Raw genomic sequence first — 18,797 nt, forward strand, 5'->3', positions numbered from 1 at the left:
GTAGAAAAAGACGGAAAGCTTCTGAACTAAGAATGTTAAGTTTGGAAACATGCACCTGTGATGTCAACTACAAAACAAATTAACTCAATTTTTCCAAGTGATCAAGGATTTCAAAACAGAAGCAGCACTAAATTTGAACCTATTTTTGTTGCTTCTTAATTTCCAAGCTGTTTATCAAGCCAGACAGCGAACGGCAAAGTTTTTCATATGGGACTGATTAAAAAGAGTTTTTTTTACGGTTGATATTTAATTTTGTATAAAAATTGACATACGTTTGAAAGAATTATAATTACTATAATTATAATTAACTTCACATTTAAATTGACTGATTAGAGCGGGGTGTTATAAATGTCATAAATATCATGGCTGAAGTAAGAGCTGATAAAACTAAGATCCCAAACAATAGAAAGTAATTTTAGAACAATATTAAAACTAGAAAAAGGAACAAGAAAAATGCTAATAAGGATATTAAGATAAAATTAAAAAGTTTTAAATACATAAAAGTAGATGAAAGCTGAAATCTAAATTCAGTGGGTACATATCTTAAAATCAGAACTGTAAAAAAAATGAAATGCAATAATTTAAGTTCAAAGTAAAAGAAAAGAGTAATTCTCAATTGCTTAAAAAGTCAGTTTAAAGTGAATCATCACAAGGCCAATTGTTCAGTTTCGTAGACGTTATGTATTTCTTACTTTATTAGTTTTAATTATTGCATTTTTGAGTGTTTGTTTTCTGGTTTTTAATAGTTTCTTTAAATTTTTAAAGATTGCAACAAAGACTGAAATGAAGAGAGGAGTTTGGACTCCTTGAATCATTTATATCCAGAATGGTGTGACAGTAACCATTTACTGAGAAAAAAAACACAAACAAAACTCTGTTTAAACATCATCTGCTATCTAGATGTGCATTAAGCGTGGTTGTCATGACCCTGAGGATTGTCATTGTGAATTTCATACTGTACATCTGCAGAGCTGTATCTCATTGCTCTGTCCAGTACCAGTCTTCTCTATTTCTGACTGTGTGCTGCAAACGCAGCATGCTGCAATGTAACACTATAAAGGGGAGCTCTGCTGTTACTACCTCTAGTGCTGCTGCACCCTGCTCTCAGCACAATTCCCTTGCATTAAATAATGGAACTGGCAATTGTGCAGAAGCCCCCCTTCACTGTCCCACGGCAGCCGATATCAGCAGATTTCTGCTTGCCCCACTGTACTGAAGAGTAGCTGTGTCCAGTACAGCATTTACAAAGCCAATGTTGTAAATACAGTCAAGTCATTGACACAGCAGTGGCGTCAGATGTTTGTTTTCGGACTTGGGAAACCCAGTGAGATTTTGTTTTTATTTATTCTTTCTTTTTTTTATTTTTTTTTTATTTATATTCTTCATCAACCAAAGTAAACCCCACAAGGGACAGTTATGAATACTTTATTGGCAGCTAAACAGGGCAGTCATCAACTTCTTTTTTGCCATAGTTCTTGCTTTGAAATTGAACATTTTTAAGATCATGACGGCCATGCGATGTTGAAAGCTTCCTATCCAAGAGCCTGTTCTCATGGTTAAATATTATGCATGAAGGGTTAAGATTTAGGATGAATCCCCGGTCAGCACCCAACACCTTACAAACACTATGCTAAAGTGTAGCAATCTTGTTAAAGAAAAAGACTGTCTTTAAACTTGGTGATTACAACCTTTGACTTCAATTAACTGAAACAATTTATTATGAAAAGTTAAACTTCCTTCTGGGATAATTGCATTCTGCAGAAATGTATATATTTTTGTCATGCTGCACATTTTGGATTCAATTCAACCATTATTTGTTCAGAATATTTTTAGAGTTCTCTTTTGGCTTCTGCTTACTGTTGTTTGCTTTGTTTTTTTCTGTTGGGAAGAACCCCTTTATTCACAAACCAACACTGTACAAGAATCTCCCATGATCACAAAGCTAGAATTGGCATGTGTGTGGGTAGACGTGGATTCTCTCAGGATGTGACACCCATACACGCGCTCATGCAGCCAAACAAACTTCTTGTTAGCACAGAGGCACAAGCTGAAGTCAGTTTTGTCTTGACAGGATGATGAAGTGGTTCTCCAGTGTGTGGCCTGCATCCAGAAGGAGAATCATAAGTTCTGCCTGGCTGCTGAAGGGCTGGGAAATCGCCTTTGTTACCTGGAGCCAACATCTGAGGCGAAGGTAGGCTGACTCCAGAATTGGCGCCATTTGAATCTCGATATAAAAAAAAAAGAAAACAAAATGTTTCTGTGGAACCCAGATGCATGATACTGCAGCGAGGCAGCTCTGCTCAGAGTCATGAACTTAATTTGATTAAATTTGTTTTCATTGCATTTACATAATAAACCCTATGGTCATGCACACATGCACTAACAGAACCAACAAATGCCACATAAAGCAGACTGTAAAAATGTGGATCACATTCGTTTAGATAAGAGACATCTGTGAATTGTGTTCTTATTTTGGACCGGACAATTAGTGAAGCCAGGCTAAAAAGCTTAAAGCAGCAGTCCAAATCTTCCTCAAAGCAAAAAACAAATGAGAAAAAAAAAATAGCAGCTTAAATCGACCGCAGTCTCACTGATGAGTTTCTCCTAAAAAGGTTCGGCTGCAGCATCACATCTCTGTGGGACTGCTGTAAGATGATAAAAAAGTATCTGAAATTATACTCAGGGATATGTTTGAGGAATAGATCCAAAGCAGCGTCGGCTGTAATTGCCTGTTGTTTTATTGTTGTTAAAATTGCATTTGCAGGTTTGTAATTAGGAAAATATAATTGTTTCACTTTGTAAACAACATGGTTGCCACTTTAATGCATTTGTCAGTACAGAATCCATATTATGGAGCACACCCACAGTCAAGTGTTCCTCTTATTAGATAAGAATACTTTATTAATGGTCTATGCTCTTGCCTTTTAAATCACCACAAGCTTTCATCTGCTCATCTAGCGTTGATGCTTTACTATAAAACTGTAGAGGACATGATGCCTGCAAAGAGCATTTCACTCTGGTTGTTTGTCTCCGAGATTAAGCCAGTTAAAGGTAGCACCATCTGATAGGTTAAAAATTAAAGAAACACGAGAGGGACAAGATAAAAGAAAAGGGGCAAAGCTAAAGGGTCTAATTTAAATTTGCATGAAGGCAAAGATCCATGAACTGGTAGAGTTTTGTATGTTTTCTCCTTCATGTCTCACCAACTGTATGTGCATGTGTCCCTAAGAGGGAAGTTAGGCTTTCAGTCCATATTGGATGGTAATTACACCTGACAGGCATGATGGATATTCTCTCTTTCAGGCACTTTGTCTTCATTACCTGCTGTTTTATGAAAAGCATCACCCAGGTTTTGGGAGCAATTACAGTGGTTTGAAAAGAAAAAAAAAAAAGAAGCAACCCAATAGTGCCATTTAGAGGTGTATGATTCAATAGGAGGACTTCTTTTCCTGGGTAAACTAGTCTGCTAATGGAGCACAGAACCGGGTTGATTTAAAGAGCGTACTGTTTAAATGGTGGCATCAATCGGTCTGTGAACAGCCGCTTGGACGTGATTTACAACCAGTTGCTCTTGTCTGTCAGACACTCAATATGACCACTGAAGGAAGGCCCGCTAACCGTTATACATGTAACACCATCTCAGTTTGGCAATCAATATCTACAAGATGTATATTAATAATTTTGGATACTTTTAGGATTTGGGATTTCTTACTTATCAGCTGCAATCAGCTGATAAGTATCAGTTGTTTTAGCATTAAAAACAATAAAGTCACTATTTTCTCAGAAAGTAGTGATTTTCATATTTTTCCTCAGTTTGTGCTCTGGCTACTTGTTACTTGATTTATTGTGGTACATCATAATTGGGACAGCGTTCTCAGACTGGTAAGTTTCCCCTATTTTTTTCTAAATATAACAATAATCATTATGGCCAAACACCTTAGTTTGACTTAATGACCGCAGGACATGTCTTCAAAAATTAGTCAGACAGTTTAATTTGCATTTCTACCAAACACTAAAATAAATAAATAAATGAAACCCATTGGATAAGAAAGTAAAAAAAAAAAAAAAATGTTTTTATTACTGCATTTAACAAATAGAAATACTTTTACTAATGAGATGAAACAGAGGTGTTGTTAAAATAAATGATCTCAGATTTTAAACAGCTGGGTGACAAAGAGTGTATAGTTAGCATAAAATGAGGTTAGATTGACCTGCATGAATGATCTACTTTAAAACGAGTTCAGAACTGAGGGAGGAGGCAGCCTGAGTTTTCAGGTTAGTACCATTTATCTTTTAGCCTCAATGTCCCCACAGCAGCTTCCTCATTCTGTCAGAGAATCAGCTGTCCCGTCTGGTTCTGCCCTGAATTGGATTTTCAAATGCAATTTGGCATTTTTTTTTTTCTTTCAATATATCTAACTGTGCTTCTTCTAAGAAGCTGCTATACACTGACCAACCAGACAGAAGCTAAGGTTAATGTCTCTGAAGTGCAATTTAATGAATGTCGCCTACCCGTTTAGAATGAACTCTGTTTGAAACAGATAAAAGTGCAGCAGTCAGCGGTGATTTTATGAGTGGGAATCTAATCATAGTATCCCTGCAACATTCTTTTTCTGGCTTAGCGAAAAAGCATTTTGCATCTGGAAGTTAAGGAAAATGCTTTTAACGCACTAACCAGAGTAAGATGTGATCAACAACCAAAAAGTTTCTGTAATATTTTGTTCCTTTGTGATTTTTTTTGATTATAATGATAATCTGGGTTTTTGATTTTCTCGATATTTACCTTTCACATCTTCCAAACCGTTTTGTTGATGATATTGCTAAATTAAGTCTTTTTGATGATGCAATAAAACATTAAGCATTTTTAAATGAGTAAAGATAGGATCTCACGCTAGCAATCATTCAATTAATAATAATGGTCTAAAGACAAACATTACTGACACCATAAATCTCTTGCAATTATTAACCATGTGCTGTTTGTTGTTGTTGCAGTATGTTCCCCCAGACCTGTGCATCTGTACCTTTGTGCTGGAGCAATCTCTATCAGTACGGGCTCTACAGGAAATGCTCGCTAAAAGTGGACAGAACAGTGAAGGGGTGAGTGAGAGCACACTGATCTCCACCATTATACTGCAGCTTGCAATTAACCATCCATTCAGTGCACACAATATGAAAAATTTTCTCTTGTTCTTTCTTTCAAACAGTAATTTGGGTTGCTTAAGTCAACCACTGAAAACCTTAAAAATAAAGGAAGAATGGTATTTGTTTTGGGCCCTCTGGTTTTTTGGGGAGACGGTTTAGATTTGCAGGAAAAAACGTTAACAATTTTCTTGGTTCTTTTTCTACCATCAAATAATGCTGCACTAATTTCACCTGAAAGGTGGGAAGTAAAAACTTTTTTTTTTATTACTTCAAAATTGTGGTTCTATGTTTCTCTAAACTCAGCTAAAATTCTGAAATAATACTGTATCTATTCTATATAGTGTTTCTTTTTTTTCCCCCAGAAAGAAAATTTGACATTTTGGTGTAGTTCAATTCTCATTTCATTCTGAAAATGAAAAGTCATTTAAAAATTACTTTTGCCATCTGTGTCTGCATGAATGCGAGTGATAAGTAATGATCCTTTAATTTAAATGAATAATTGTAAGTAATTCCAACGCCTTGATGTATTTCAAAACACCCAAATTTGTATTGTCTGTTGGTGAGGGAAAATCCAAAACCTTTCCTGAATGCTTTTGACCATCTGACCAACAGTGCCCAGCAACAACTGGGGAAGGAGTAGTACGTAATCAGTGCAATGGTAGCTTAATTTAGTTTGCACAACTAATTGCAGAAATACAATAACAGCACATGTTTGGAGGAGCGAGAAAAAACGCTTATGTATTTCTTGTATCCAACTAACATAAAAAAAAAAACAATACACGTGAAATAAAAAATGAAAAGAATTTATACCAGTAAAATAACTATATCATAAGTGACAAATACTTTAAAAATACAAATACAAAGAGTTGCCACTAAATATTGCTGTTGGGCTGTGGTGAAAAGGAAGGAGGCTGTGCACAACATTTTGTGCACAGCCTCCTAAAAGGACATGCAAACTTACAGACTCTAAAAATGAGCTGTGAAAAGGGGTCATGGTACTGTAATCCTGTTATCATATCAGACATTTCATGAAGACCTTGCGAAACCTTTATCTTGAAATGAAAAAGCAGGATAGGATGTGTCTTTTATCTCAGGCAGTACAGGGCCCACTTTGTTCTACACTGCACACTTTAGAGAGGCAGTTGTAATGAGCGCAGGCAGTTAAGTTCAAGATCCTTAGCTTGTCCAGTCAGTGTGAGGAAATTAAAAGGCCAAATGGGCCCATCATATTGGTCTGGGCACTCTGAGTGTTGAGAGGTCAGGCTGCTATGAATAATGATAAGGATAGAGGGGATACCATTGATCTTGAACTAGATTTGACCCAGCAACTTAGGGACAGAACTGCAGAGGAAATCTGCATGTTTAATCAATATCATTTGGATGTCATAGGTTGTAATTCAACAAATCAATCTGAGTCCATGACAGTGCATTAGTAAACTTCTTTTAGTTTGGCCCTGCAGTGACAGATGTGTAATTCTCTACTGTTTATCTTCTGTTCTCTGTGTATAATCTTCATCCTGTGCATGATAGACACGCGGCCCGGATCGATGGGTATGTTCACCAATCATGCCATTAGCCTCTTATCCCTTGTGCATGCATGACACATCATAGTATTTATTATAGTAGTCAATTTACCAATCTGTTCCCACCTCATTGATTCCCTGCGGTTCCTGCACCACATTTCACCACTAAATACTAACAAATAGTTTGGAAGTACAGTTTATCACACAAATGAACCAGTTCTGGGAAGTGATGGATGCTCTCTTATGGATTTTTGTACACAGTCTGTAATAGATTGTTTTATAGGGTTTATATATTGACTTCCCAGAACCCTTAGTGTTTTATTTTTTCTACAACTGATTAACTAGTGTGGCTCTAATACTGGACTGGCATCAAAGCAACACTCAGTAATGCACATCAAACTACACAGGATGAGCCTTCCTTTGTCATAGTATTTTCCTCTAATCAAAGTAACTCTATAAAATGAAATAAAATTATGCAAATAGCCCAGCTGTCACAATTATTTCTGTAATGAACCAGAAAATTATCACCAGTGATGTGGTCAAAAAAAAAAGAAAAAAAAAAAAAAAGGCTCCCAGCATAATTTCATGCTTTCATGTTCCCCTCTTTGATGCTGCATGGTTGGCGATTCTAAGGATCTTTCTAAACCCAGAAACCTTAAATCATGAATGTCCTGCTCAAATGGTCCAACTACCTCCTACTGATGAACAACCATTTGATTCAGGTGTGTTGAACCAGGGAAAGAAAGAACATGTAGGTGTCTGAACCTCAAGGACTGACTTTGGAGACCCCTGCATTAAATTCAGAGACAAACGAAATTGCCAGGAATTGAGTTTCTTGCCACAGGGGGACTGTTTGTCTGCCAGAGTGATGCGTGTCAGGACCATTTCTTTCGCTGGTGCTTTTGAGAGCGTTGGCGGTAGCTGGAGAGGATAGCTGGAAATAATTGTATCGAATAGCCACTCATGTATTTCATATGTGATACTCAGTTCCTAGTTTAATCAAGCAGATGCTTTCATCAGGGTCAAAAATAGCCTCCTTCTAAGTTACTGACGTCTCCTAGTTTGTGAAAAATGAATGAATGAGTCTGATTAACCAAATGATGACCATGATGAAATTACGAAGGGGGATTGCTGAAATCAATCAAGAATTATTAGACATAGATACACACAAGGATAACAATGTAATTTAAATGGCAATGACTAAACTGAGCAAAATTAGAATAAAGACAAGTCCAACTTCAGTAAAAAGAAAGAACCTGCAGTGAGCCTGCAATAGTTCCATACAACTCTTAGCTTGCCATCTGTAAAAGTGTCAAACCTTATTCATCCACCTGGCCAGCAGTGTGCAGCAACAGTTGTTTTCTTGCTGGTGGTTTAGTTACTTACGATCCCCCCCACCCCCACCCCCACCCCCAAAAAAACCCAAAAAAACAAAAAACAAAAGAAGAATCATACTTGCCAAGCAATTGACCTTAATGCCTCTGAAAAATTAAACAAGTTCTAAACTTGGCTTTGTTTAGTGTTATTCAGCAATGTTTGAAATAAATCTCATTCTAATCTACCTCATTTACTCATTTGAAGTCAACAAATTTAGCAGCATAAAAACTTGGCAGTCTCATTTAGGTTAGTCTTGCTTTCTATTGAAGGTTTTTAATTTGACTAAATCTTGTAGTCGGTTTCGTGTACTCATTTCAGATATTTCTTCGTACTGTTTTTCCATTGCTTTTGTTTTTAGCTGCAAAAACATCTAAAGTTGTTTATACTTCCAGTGGCCATTTCAAGCCCCTTGAAATGGCCATTTTCACTATGTCAACTTCAGCGTATTCTCTTAGCTCACGTTTATCCATTTTCAATATCCTCTACCTCTTCATAATTCTTTGCCTTTGCAGATATGTCGCCACAGGAAGCAACAATAAATGGGAAATGGAGGTTGAATATGTCTCGACTGAGGCTCAGAAATCAATACTCAATTGAACAGATGGTATTATCAATAGGCAGTGGCCGAAGCAAATGGGTAGTTCAGGCTGATTTAGCCAGGAGGCAGTGAGACACAGTGGGTCCCTGCAAAAAATAAATAAATAAATAAATAAAAAATAACACACAACAACTGGTGTACATGCCATCCCTAATTTAACGCAGAGTACAACCAGAGCTGACTGACCTGTTGGGAGGGTGTGTGTGGGTGTGTGTGTGTGTGCATGCTGGTTTCCAATTCCTGTCCTGTTCACATCCCTCATTTAGAGAGAAAAGCCACAGCAGTGCATCCATGCATTCACTGTCTTAAGGCTAACACTGCAGGAGTTTCCATCTCTAAATGTCAAACTGAAATAAAGGTTTCACGTGTGTGCAAACATCTTTCACTGTTTGGTTCATTAAGCCAAAAGTTTTGTGTTTTTTTTTTTTGTTTTGTTTTTTTTTTAGATTTTTAGGATATTCTTTCTAGCTGCCAGCACTGAAAGCAACATCAAAACCCGATTTATTAGCTGGGGTGATTGCAGTTCGATGTGCCTCACCGCATTAAGCTCAGTGCCTCAGCCGGCAAATGGGAGCAAGCAGCAGAACAAAGGTAGCCTGGAAACCAGTGCTGCAGTCTGCGTAGCACAACTGCATCAAGTCACAGGCGGACTACTTTCCCAGTAGCAAGTGAAGGCAGGTGGAGATGAGAAGAAGAAAGAAAAGGAGGAAAAACAAAACATATTGGAGCTAAGGCAGCCATGTTACAGAGTTAGCAGTCAAATTGTTCGGGGAGCATAAATTTGCTAAATGTCACTGTAGTCGTTTTTAACAGATGTGTTTTTGCTTGGGTTCATTTTGACATATTAAAGTGAAATACGGCTTTTTTTTCTACCATTTTTATAAAAACAATTTCTTGATGGCATGACAAAGACTGTGTTTTGTAAACTGGCAAAACAAGTCAGCTTTTTCTCCTCTTTATCCCCTTTACTTTAAAATAAGTTGAAGACCAGAAACGGTGCCTTGCAAAATTATTCATACCCCTTTTTTCTCATTTTGCCTTGTTACATGTACAAACTTCAATGTATTCTATATGGATTTTATGCGATAGATCAACACTGACAAATAGACTATAGTTGTGAAGTGGAAGGAAAATGATTTAGATTTAAAATAAAAAATAAGAAAGATGTGTTGTGCACTTGGATTAATATACTCTGTCAATACATTGTAAAACAGCATTTTGCTCCAGTTGCAGCTATGTCTCTGCCAGCAGTAGCTGTTTCTTGATTTTATTTTGTTTTTTTTATTTTCTTGGCTCTGGTAGCCTTTATTTGAGAGTGAGTGGATAATGGATAGTGGGTTGTGAGAGAGGGGGAAGACAATCAGCAAAGGTCAACAGGCCATGACTCGAACCTTTGCCAGCTGCGTAGGAGACTGAGGCCTCTGTACACAGGTCGCATGGTTTCACCTCTGCACCACTGCAATCGCCCAGGATGGCGATAGAAAGGGGAGTAGGGGCAACACGTAAAAGTATTTGATTTCTGTCAATTGTATACTGAGCAGGTTTTCTATTGCCTTTATGCATGTCCAGTTCCCTTCGTGCTGCTGAGAATAGTGATTTCTATCTGGTTGCACTGAATTCTTGCTGAAAACTAACCCTACATCCTTCCATCAACTCCGTCCAGCTTCCTTTTCCCTGTTGAAGAAAAGCATTCTCACAGCATGGTGCTACCATGTTTTACTCTGTGTTGAGACAGATGTGCAATGTTTGTTTTCCAAAGTAATAGGTTTTCTCATGACTTTCCTTCAGAGGTATCATCATAAGAAGTTGTAAATACCAGCACAAGTTACGTGTTCTGTTTTTTTAATTTGAAAAACTTAACTGTTACTCTTAGTTACCAAGCAGAGATTGGTCATTTTCACTCAAACATCCCTTTATCAATTCTTGAAAGAATGAGGACAGCAACTTACAAGATCAGAGTCTGGTCTAATTAGGAAAAAATCAAATCAAATCTGTTACACTAGAGTTGAACTGTGAGATGTCACACAGCAGTTTCTCACTAGAGGAGCTAACATTCTGGTTTGGATCAGTGGCATTGTAATTCTTCAATTAGAATGCTGACAAAGAACCTTGAACCGAGGGAAGAACTACATCCTTATATGTGATCCCTCCTAGCTTCTCTAAAATCTCTCTAAATTCCTGCAGGGGCGGAAAAATACTTTTGGAACAAACACAAATCAAGCTGCGGCTGAAGCGGTAGAGTGAATATTTTTGTCATCCTAAGTGTTAGAGACAAGCTAAAATTCTACTAGCGGCACTACTTTGTGTTGAACGTTTTCATAAAATCTCAACAGGACACACTAGAGTTTGTGTTTTTAATGTAGTAAGATGTGGAAATTTCACAATGCATGAATAATTGCGCAAGGCACTGTACTTAACCAACGCAATAAGCCGAAGCTGAACAACAAATCCCTTTTAACAATGGCACTCTTTCTTACCTTAATGCTTCCTAGAGGCTCATAAGGAAGGTGAGTAACATAGAGGTTGCTGGCCAAAAAAAAAAAAAAAATCAACAAAACCTCCTCTTTATCCCTTTTGCATCTCTCCCAGTAGAGATTCTACTTTTCCCCCTCCTACAACACCAAAAACTATGGTGCTAACCTCCCTTGCTAACACTGACATTGCATCAACGGCCGACTAAAGATGTGCATCCTTCCCACGAGTCTGTAGTCGGGAAAGATGAGCCCGTATCCGGTTTGCGTGTGGATACAGGAGCCAGTAGCACCATCTTCTTGTGGGCGCGTCAGATTGCATGTCTTCATTGGTGAGATGGGATATCACACACTTCCCTGTGAGATATGTTCCCCCTGCCTGAGGTCATGCTTGAGAGAAGAGCTTTGCTGAGGTCAACAACCAATGTCACAGGTCAGATGAAGATGAAAGCAACTGTAGGAAAAAAACAAAACAAAAAAACATAAGGGTCGCTTTGGTTGAAACTTGTTTTGAACTGTGTTTGGTGTTTGTGTTTTTGAATGATGTGTACAGGCGGCACACAGTGGAGGACACAAGACTCTGCTTTATGGACACGCCATCCTCTTGCGGCATTCCTTCAGCTCTATGGTCAGAAGATCAATCACCACACAAATATTTGAACAAAGCATTAAAGTTTTATTATCAAGATCAGTTCATTGTTGACTATTACTTCTTTGACATGATATTTTGTGACTTAACATGTGTGTTGACCACCAGTACTTGGCCTGTTTGAAGACATCAAGGTCCCAGACAGATAAGCTGTCCTTTGATGTCGGCCTGCAGGAGGATTCAACAGGTAAAACGAAAGCTTTACAGCAGGTTTCCTTTCATCCTCCTCTTTTGAACTTTTACTTCCACCTCTGCTGTTCCCTCACTGTCTTTGTTTTTATCTCTGTCTGGTGACTTCACTGTAATTTTTTCTCTGGTGTCTCAGTGCCCACCTCTTTATCTTTCCCTCCTTATTTGCTCATGACTCAGTTGTGCAACGACTTTTTTGCATTTCAGCTATTATTCCCCGGGGAACACTGTAGACTCAAAGTGGGCCTCTGTTGTCAGCAATGATTACATCGAGGCTGCATATTTGAAGGTCTTGTTGTGATATGAATGATACTCGCAAACATTTTTCCTCTGCTGCTGCTGTTCATTCTGCGCTGTGCAGTATTTTAATGAGCAGTTGTTCTAATACGACATTGAAAGATTGTTGCCAATGGCACTCACATGTTTACTAGTCCCCCTTTTTGCTGGCTGTGATCATGTTGCACTGTTAGCGATGACACAATGCCTGAGTAGAATGTAGAGTAGTTCAAAACGATCTTGTATTTATCCATAATTATCTGCTGTTTTGATTGGAGACTTTTACAACAAAAGCACATTACAACCTCGTCAGTATTTCAAGTGCACTGATCAGAATTTTGTGGCTGAATCTGAGCTTTGTTTTTTTGTAAAACATTAATCTGCAGATCTAGCATTAAGAACTGCAGTTTTTAGAAGATGAGACCAGCATTGAATGTAATTTTATATATTGAGATATTTATACTGGGAGCACATGTGACTTCACACAATGTCATATTTCCTCAGGATTTATTGTCTTTACATCAGATTAAGTTTACACCAGTGAATAACTAATAAGAAAATATTTCTCTGTTTCGCTCATTATTCATTTCAAATGGTAAATGGAATGAATTTATATACATTGCTTTTCTAGTCATACCACCACTCAAAGCCCTTTATGCTAGAACCATTTTCACCCAATCACAACAACTACTCTACCCACTTGGCAAGTAAAGTAGACTTGAAAGCTTTATTAGTGATTAATAAAGCTATGCACAAGTTATGGAAAAGCATGGAATAATCAAAGGTCAAAATGAGAAATTTAAATTAATTTTTGACATGCTTCAAGGCAAATGGTCCTGGGTGTGAATCCTAGCTGACCCTTTTCTGCACATATCTGTGTGTATTCTCCCCATGTATGTGTACAATTTCTCTCTGTTGCCCTGTACAAGGATGGTGACCTGTCCAAGGTGTAACTTGCCTTTCATCCAATGACTGGACAGGCATCGATTTCCTCTCCGAGGCTCTGCATGGATTATGAAGATATAGAAATGGATATATTGATGGAATCTAATTAGTCATGATTCAAAACTGTTTGGTGTTGTAGGTGAAGCCTGCTGGTGGACGATCCATCCTGCTTCAAAACAGAGGTCAGAAGGAGAGAAAGTGCGCATCGGTGATGACCTCATCCTTGTCAGTGTGTCCTCAGAGAGATACCTTGTAAGTGTAAAGTTTGTCATCTAAACCTTAAAGACTCTGAGCTCATTCGCCTAAATTTGTGTTCATTAGGTCTATGCAAAAAGAACAGACTCATCTTACTCTAATGCAACAAAATGTCAGCTTAATCCCAGTCCATTTGGCACACGCCTTCCTGCTGGAATCCTTCCCCCGAAGTAGTAAAATTACAATTATGCTTAGACTACAATAAGGGAATTTTTATCTATAGTGTGCAGTTTGAAGGATTATGATTTTGTTAGACATAACAAATTTTAAATTAGCCTTTTCTGGCTTCATCTTTGTTACACTTTCCGCCTCCCACCATTGATGATTTTGGGGTTTTTGTACCTCTGAAACGCCCTAGGGGTTTCTTTTAAAATGTGTCCAGCCTTACTATATCACTGTTCTTTACCCGGAAAACATGTTTCCTGTGATTCATGAAATCGCTGACCGCTTCCAGGCAACATTTGCACCCTCCAACTGTGACATGCTCAGAGACAGAAGACCTCTGTCGCCTTACAGTCGCCAACGTCAATCTGGTCATCTGTCCCAGCTGTCAAGCATATTATAATATATGGAGACAGGAAATGCCTAAGGGCTGTGAAGACACTTCAGGGAGCAAGGATTATAAGGACACAGATGTCTCAAATGTATTTTTTTAAAGACTTTGCTTAAAACATTTATGTAATTATTAATATCCTCCTGGAAGCAACACTGTCCAAAAATAGAAAATGTTTGTTAGTCAGCTTTATGATTTCATCAGCACTTCAATTATAAAGTGTTGTTTGTTCAGAATTATGATTAATTTTGTGAGTTCAATTTAACTGTGCTAAACATATGGCACCATCTGAATCTGAGTGACTGTTTTTGTTCTATTAATATTGAAGAGAGTGTGGATTTAAAATCTTTTTAGTGTGCATGAATGATTAAGTCCTCCATGTGGCCTCTCCTGCAGCACTTATCCATCTCCAATGGCAACATCCAGGTGGATGCTTCCTTCATGCAGACTCTGTGGAATGTCCACCCCATCTGTTCTGGTAGCAACATAGAAGAAGGTAGAGCCTTTTCATGTTCTATTCATCAAGTTATTCTCAGAAGATAATAACTACCACATTAATTTGAAACAGCTTGTCTTTAAAATTCAGATTTACTTGCAACAAAACAAATGCAGATAAGTTAACATTCCCCACCCTGTCTCTGATCATGTAAATGCTATATAATTGAACTGTGTCTTGCAGAAATATTCATACCCCTTGAAATAGTTCACATATTGTCATAGTACCATTTTACAATTCAATGTACTTTACTGGTATTTCTTCTGATACACAAAAAGTATTGCATGGTTATGAAGAGATAGGGAAATATAAGTGGTGTTCCAAAATGATTACAAATAAAAAAAAGTAAAATAAAATAAAACTGAAAAGCATGGCATACTTATGTTTCAACTTTATTCTGATCACACGAAATAATAACCCATCAATTTACGATTAACTGATTAATAATTTATTAGATTAAAATGTGTTCTAATCTTTAATAGCCTCCGTTTACCTTCTTTCAGTGTTGTAATCCAGTGTTGCGCCCTCTGCAATCCAGCAGAGGGCGCTGGTCGTGCTTAAGCGGAACGAGTTTTTGCGATACAGAAGTAAAGATGGCGGAGGGATCATAGAACAGGAAAAAGAACCACCTTAACATCCTTCATTCTGCCGTGGAGCAACGTCAACTTCTCAGTCTAAAATAACTGATGTGAGAGTGCGACAAGATATAATGATGACAGAAAAGCGGCGGCGCTCTCACTGATTGTAGACTGCTGTGACAGCAGAGAGCCATGTTACGGTTTCTGTCCAGTTTGACACGGAATAGCAAGTATGTTTGCGGCCGTCTTCACCAAGTTATGTGCGAATACTGTTCATGGAGGATTTACTGTAGCGTATAATTTTTTCAATTCATAAATCTAAGAGGTTTCTGTTTTATATATTATAAATATGTCTATAAGTTTAATAAAATGACATAATCACATTTTTGTGTTTATTTAGTCAGTACTAATAGCTGGAAAAGACTGTTAAAATATGATGCTACAATTTTTAAATTCAACTTCGCCCTTAGCCGTTCATGTTATGTGACGGTCACATAACATGCAGGAAAAAAACAGGATACAGGAAAAAACAGGTTTTTAAGAAAATGACAGCCTATTAATTAGTTTCTTGACTTCTTTGTGTGATTTGATTGAAATTGAGCTCTTTTGGAAATAAGAATTGGCAAAAATTTCCGTCTCATTTGTAGGAAGCTGGTAGAGTTCTACCAAGTGTTTGCTCGGAGAGTATTCACCAATCTACAGACCTTGTAAAAAAAATCGTTTCACTTCATAATTACGTACTGGCATGTCTTGGTCTGTCACACAAAATCCATGTGAAATGCACTTAGTGTGTGGTTGTACCATGAGAAAATGGGAGAACGTTTAAGGGGTATTAATACTTTTGAAAGGCTTGGTAAAAATGTTCTTTTAATTCATGCCGTCATTCTATACCGGCAAAGAGCAAAGACCAATTTTTAAGTCCCCTTCTGCTCCTCTATCTTGAATAGGCTACCTGTTGGGTGGCCATGTGATGCGTCTATTCCACGGTCATGACGAGGTGGTGAGCATCCCAGGATCAGACCAGAGTGAAGAACAGCAGAGGTGTGAAACACTGACAAAACAGCACATATTGCCTTTGCTTTCATCACACTTTATTAAAATCTCTCTGACCAGCATGAACACTTTGACATCTGCAGGAGCAAAAGATGGCAGAATTAAAACAGAAAGAAGGAAGGTTGAATAAAAAAAACCCCAGCAGGACATGAAGTGGGTCATAACTACAGACGTGGCCCATGCACACACTCAACAAGGTGCTGGGAGATGTGCTTCTCCCTATTGGACACACAGACACACACACACACACACACACCCACACACACACAGTGTCTATTTTTAGAACAGAGCATGGCAAACATGGAGGCGGTATTGGATAATTCATTTTAAGCTTTGGCTTTTCTCCGAGTGTTGTCCTTGAAATTTAGCGGAAGCAGCTTTCCTTTAAGACATATTTTATGTTTTCGAGCCAGATCAAACCCACTGCGAGCCGACACCAGAGGGTGATGAGTGTTTTCTTTTATCTTTGAGCTCAGTCACCCATATATCGCTGATAGACAGTGTCGCTGTGGGTTATCAGGACACACGTGTCTCTGTTTGAAGGATGGCGTCCCAGTGTCAAAAAGAGTGAATGCACCCCATGTGCTGGTGTGTGTTTATGTGTTTGAACCAGACATCTCTAGAAATCAGGGTGATGAATGAGGGTTGCACAAGAGGTGGGATTCTTCAGAGCTAGGATGAATGACCTTGACGGTGGCATCCACAGTCAAACCAAACATTTCTGCTTCTCTGGCTTTCCCAGGATAGTCAACTATGAGACGGGCAAAGCAGGTGCAAAGGCGAGGTCCTTGTGGAGGTTGGAACCACTACGAATCAGGTTGGAAATAATTCCCTCATGTCTTTCTCCATCTTCTGTGTTTCTTTAAATGTGTTTGTCTTACATCGGTTTGTAGTTTCCCCCCTTTCTGTCTGCAATTTTGTATGACTTTTTCTGACTCTGTAATCTCAGGGTTTTCCTTAACATTTTACACCGAATCTAATTTCCTGTCACAAATGATCACTTTTTTTTAATTTATTTATGACCCTGTTTAACTTATTGTTTTTCTGCATCAGGTAAAGAAAGCAATGGACAAAATTTGGAGATGTTTTTGGGATGTTTGAAGGAAGTCTTGTCATTACATTCTCCTACCTGAGCTGTAGATCCCTGCAGGACTTCCAAGCTTACTTAATTAAAGCTGTGCTTGCCTGGTCGTCATGATACTGTTTGTTCAGTAATGCTTTCTAGCAAACTTCTGAGTTCTTCATTTTACTGAAAATAAATAGCACAAGTCGCTTGTGTTTACTAATTAGGGGAGTTCTGGAAACAGCAGGTTGCACTAGAATTCATTTAGGATTATCAGGATGAATGAGGTAAATCCAAAAGTCATACCATAATTACCACATTTTCAAATTTGTTTGTAAAACATTTTGTATCAATTTCCTTCTACTTTGCACTGTGAACCACTTTGTGTTCATCTGTCACCCAAAATTCACAACAATTTCATTATTTTTTGAGGCTGTAGTGTTGCAAAAATGTTAATAAATGTCAGCTGTATGAACTCTTCAGCAATGTCACCAGTTCTCATGCATTTCTCTGTCATTTGCAGTTGGAGTGGAAGCCACATCCGCTGGGGGCAACCGTTTCGGCTACGTCACCTGACAACAGGTCACTACCTGGCCTTGACTGAGGACAGGGGGTTGGTGCTGCAGGACCGGGAGAGATCGGACACCATTTCTACAGCTTTCTGCTTTAGAGCATCAAAGGTAAGTACATGCACATAGAGGTACAATTTCATAAACCTACCACAGGAATTATGGGCCCTACGTTGTGTTCTTTGATTTGTATTACTAACAAATCATGTCTGAACCTAAGACGTCATTGAGAGTGAGAGTGAGAGATTTTATGGTTGATATTCTCTCTAATGCAACAACAACAGTTTCAATAATGTTTTCCCTGAATATAACCCCCAATGAGATCATGCAGCAGTCGTTTGAACCATTAAGCGCATATGCAGTAGAGTTATGCGGCTGTTTGATTTGATTTGCTTGTTGCGTTTTTATGCATTTAATTGTTATTTCACATGACGGCTTTCTTCATTCCCTCCTGAACCTGGATAGGAGAAGCTGGAGCAGAGCCCCAAGCGGGACATTGAGGGCATGGGGGTGGCAGAGATCAAATATGGAGACTCGGTCTGCTTCATCATGCATGTAGCAACAGGTCTGTGGCTGTCCTATCAGGCGCCTGATGTCAAATCTACTCGACTGGGGCCCCTCAAGAGAAGAGTGAGCATTGACATACACAAGCATAAACATAAACAAATAAAAATTATAAATAAGATTCCTTGGAGCAGATGATTAGTCCAGGTATAATGAGCTCAGTGAGTAGGATGATTGGTTATTGGGTTTTATTGTAGTTCTATTAAATCTGAAAACCTTTTTTTTTGGTTTTGCAACAAAATTATTATACGTTTTGACAATTGTGTTATAATCTAAGACTGCTATAAATCTCTCATTTGATTGCAGTGAATGTTATTTAGGGTTGTTAGAGTAAAGAGATCTGGCACAAATGCACTCTACACTTGGTAAAACTTTTTTCATAAAAACACTGCTTTGCTTCTCACCTAAAATCCGGTAACACTTTATTTGAAGGGGGGTGAATAAGACTGACATGACACTGTCATAAACATGACATAACACCTGTCATGAACATGAA

The 18,797-nt window shown here is 38.1% G+C and overlaps 1 protein-coding gene across 1 annotated transcript in view; it reads left to right on the plus strand.

Moving 5' to 3' along the window:
* LOC103136206 (ryanodine receptor 3) overlaps positions 1-18,797 on the plus strand; it is a 130,986-nt gene that overhangs the window by 18,579 nt on the left and 93,610 nt on the right. The window contains exons 2-13 of the mRNA XM_016670049.1: positions 2,072-2,191; positions 4,993-5,097; positions 6,673-6,693; positions 11,133-11,147; positions 11,665-11,739; positions 11,869-11,947; positions 13,310-13,422; positions 14,375-14,474; positions 16,000-16,093; positions 16,848-16,922; positions 17,692-17,848; positions 18,203-18,367. Coding sequence (XP_016525535.1) covers positions 2,072-2,191; positions 4,993-5,097; positions 6,673-6,693; positions 11,133-11,147; positions 11,665-11,739; positions 11,869-11,947; positions 13,310-13,422; positions 14,375-14,474; positions 16,000-16,093; positions 16,848-16,922; positions 17,692-17,848; positions 18,203-18,367 — 1,119 coding nt within the window. The remainder of the gene's footprint in view (positions 1-2,071; positions 2,192-4,992; positions 5,098-6,672; positions 6,694-11,132; positions 11,148-11,664; positions 11,740-11,868; positions 11,948-13,309; positions 13,423-14,374; positions 14,475-15,999; positions 16,094-16,847; positions 16,923-17,691; positions 17,849-18,202; positions 18,368-18,797) is intronic.

This window comes from Poecilia formosa, unplaced genomic scaffold (genome assembly GCF_000485575.1).
Source record: "Poecilia formosa unplaced genomic scaffold, Poecilia_formosa-5.1.2 Scaffold30, whole genome shotgun sequence".
Classification (NCBI taxonomy): domain Eukaryota; kingdom Metazoa; phylum Chordata; class Actinopteri; order Cyprinodontiformes; family Poeciliidae; genus Poecilia; species Poecilia formosa.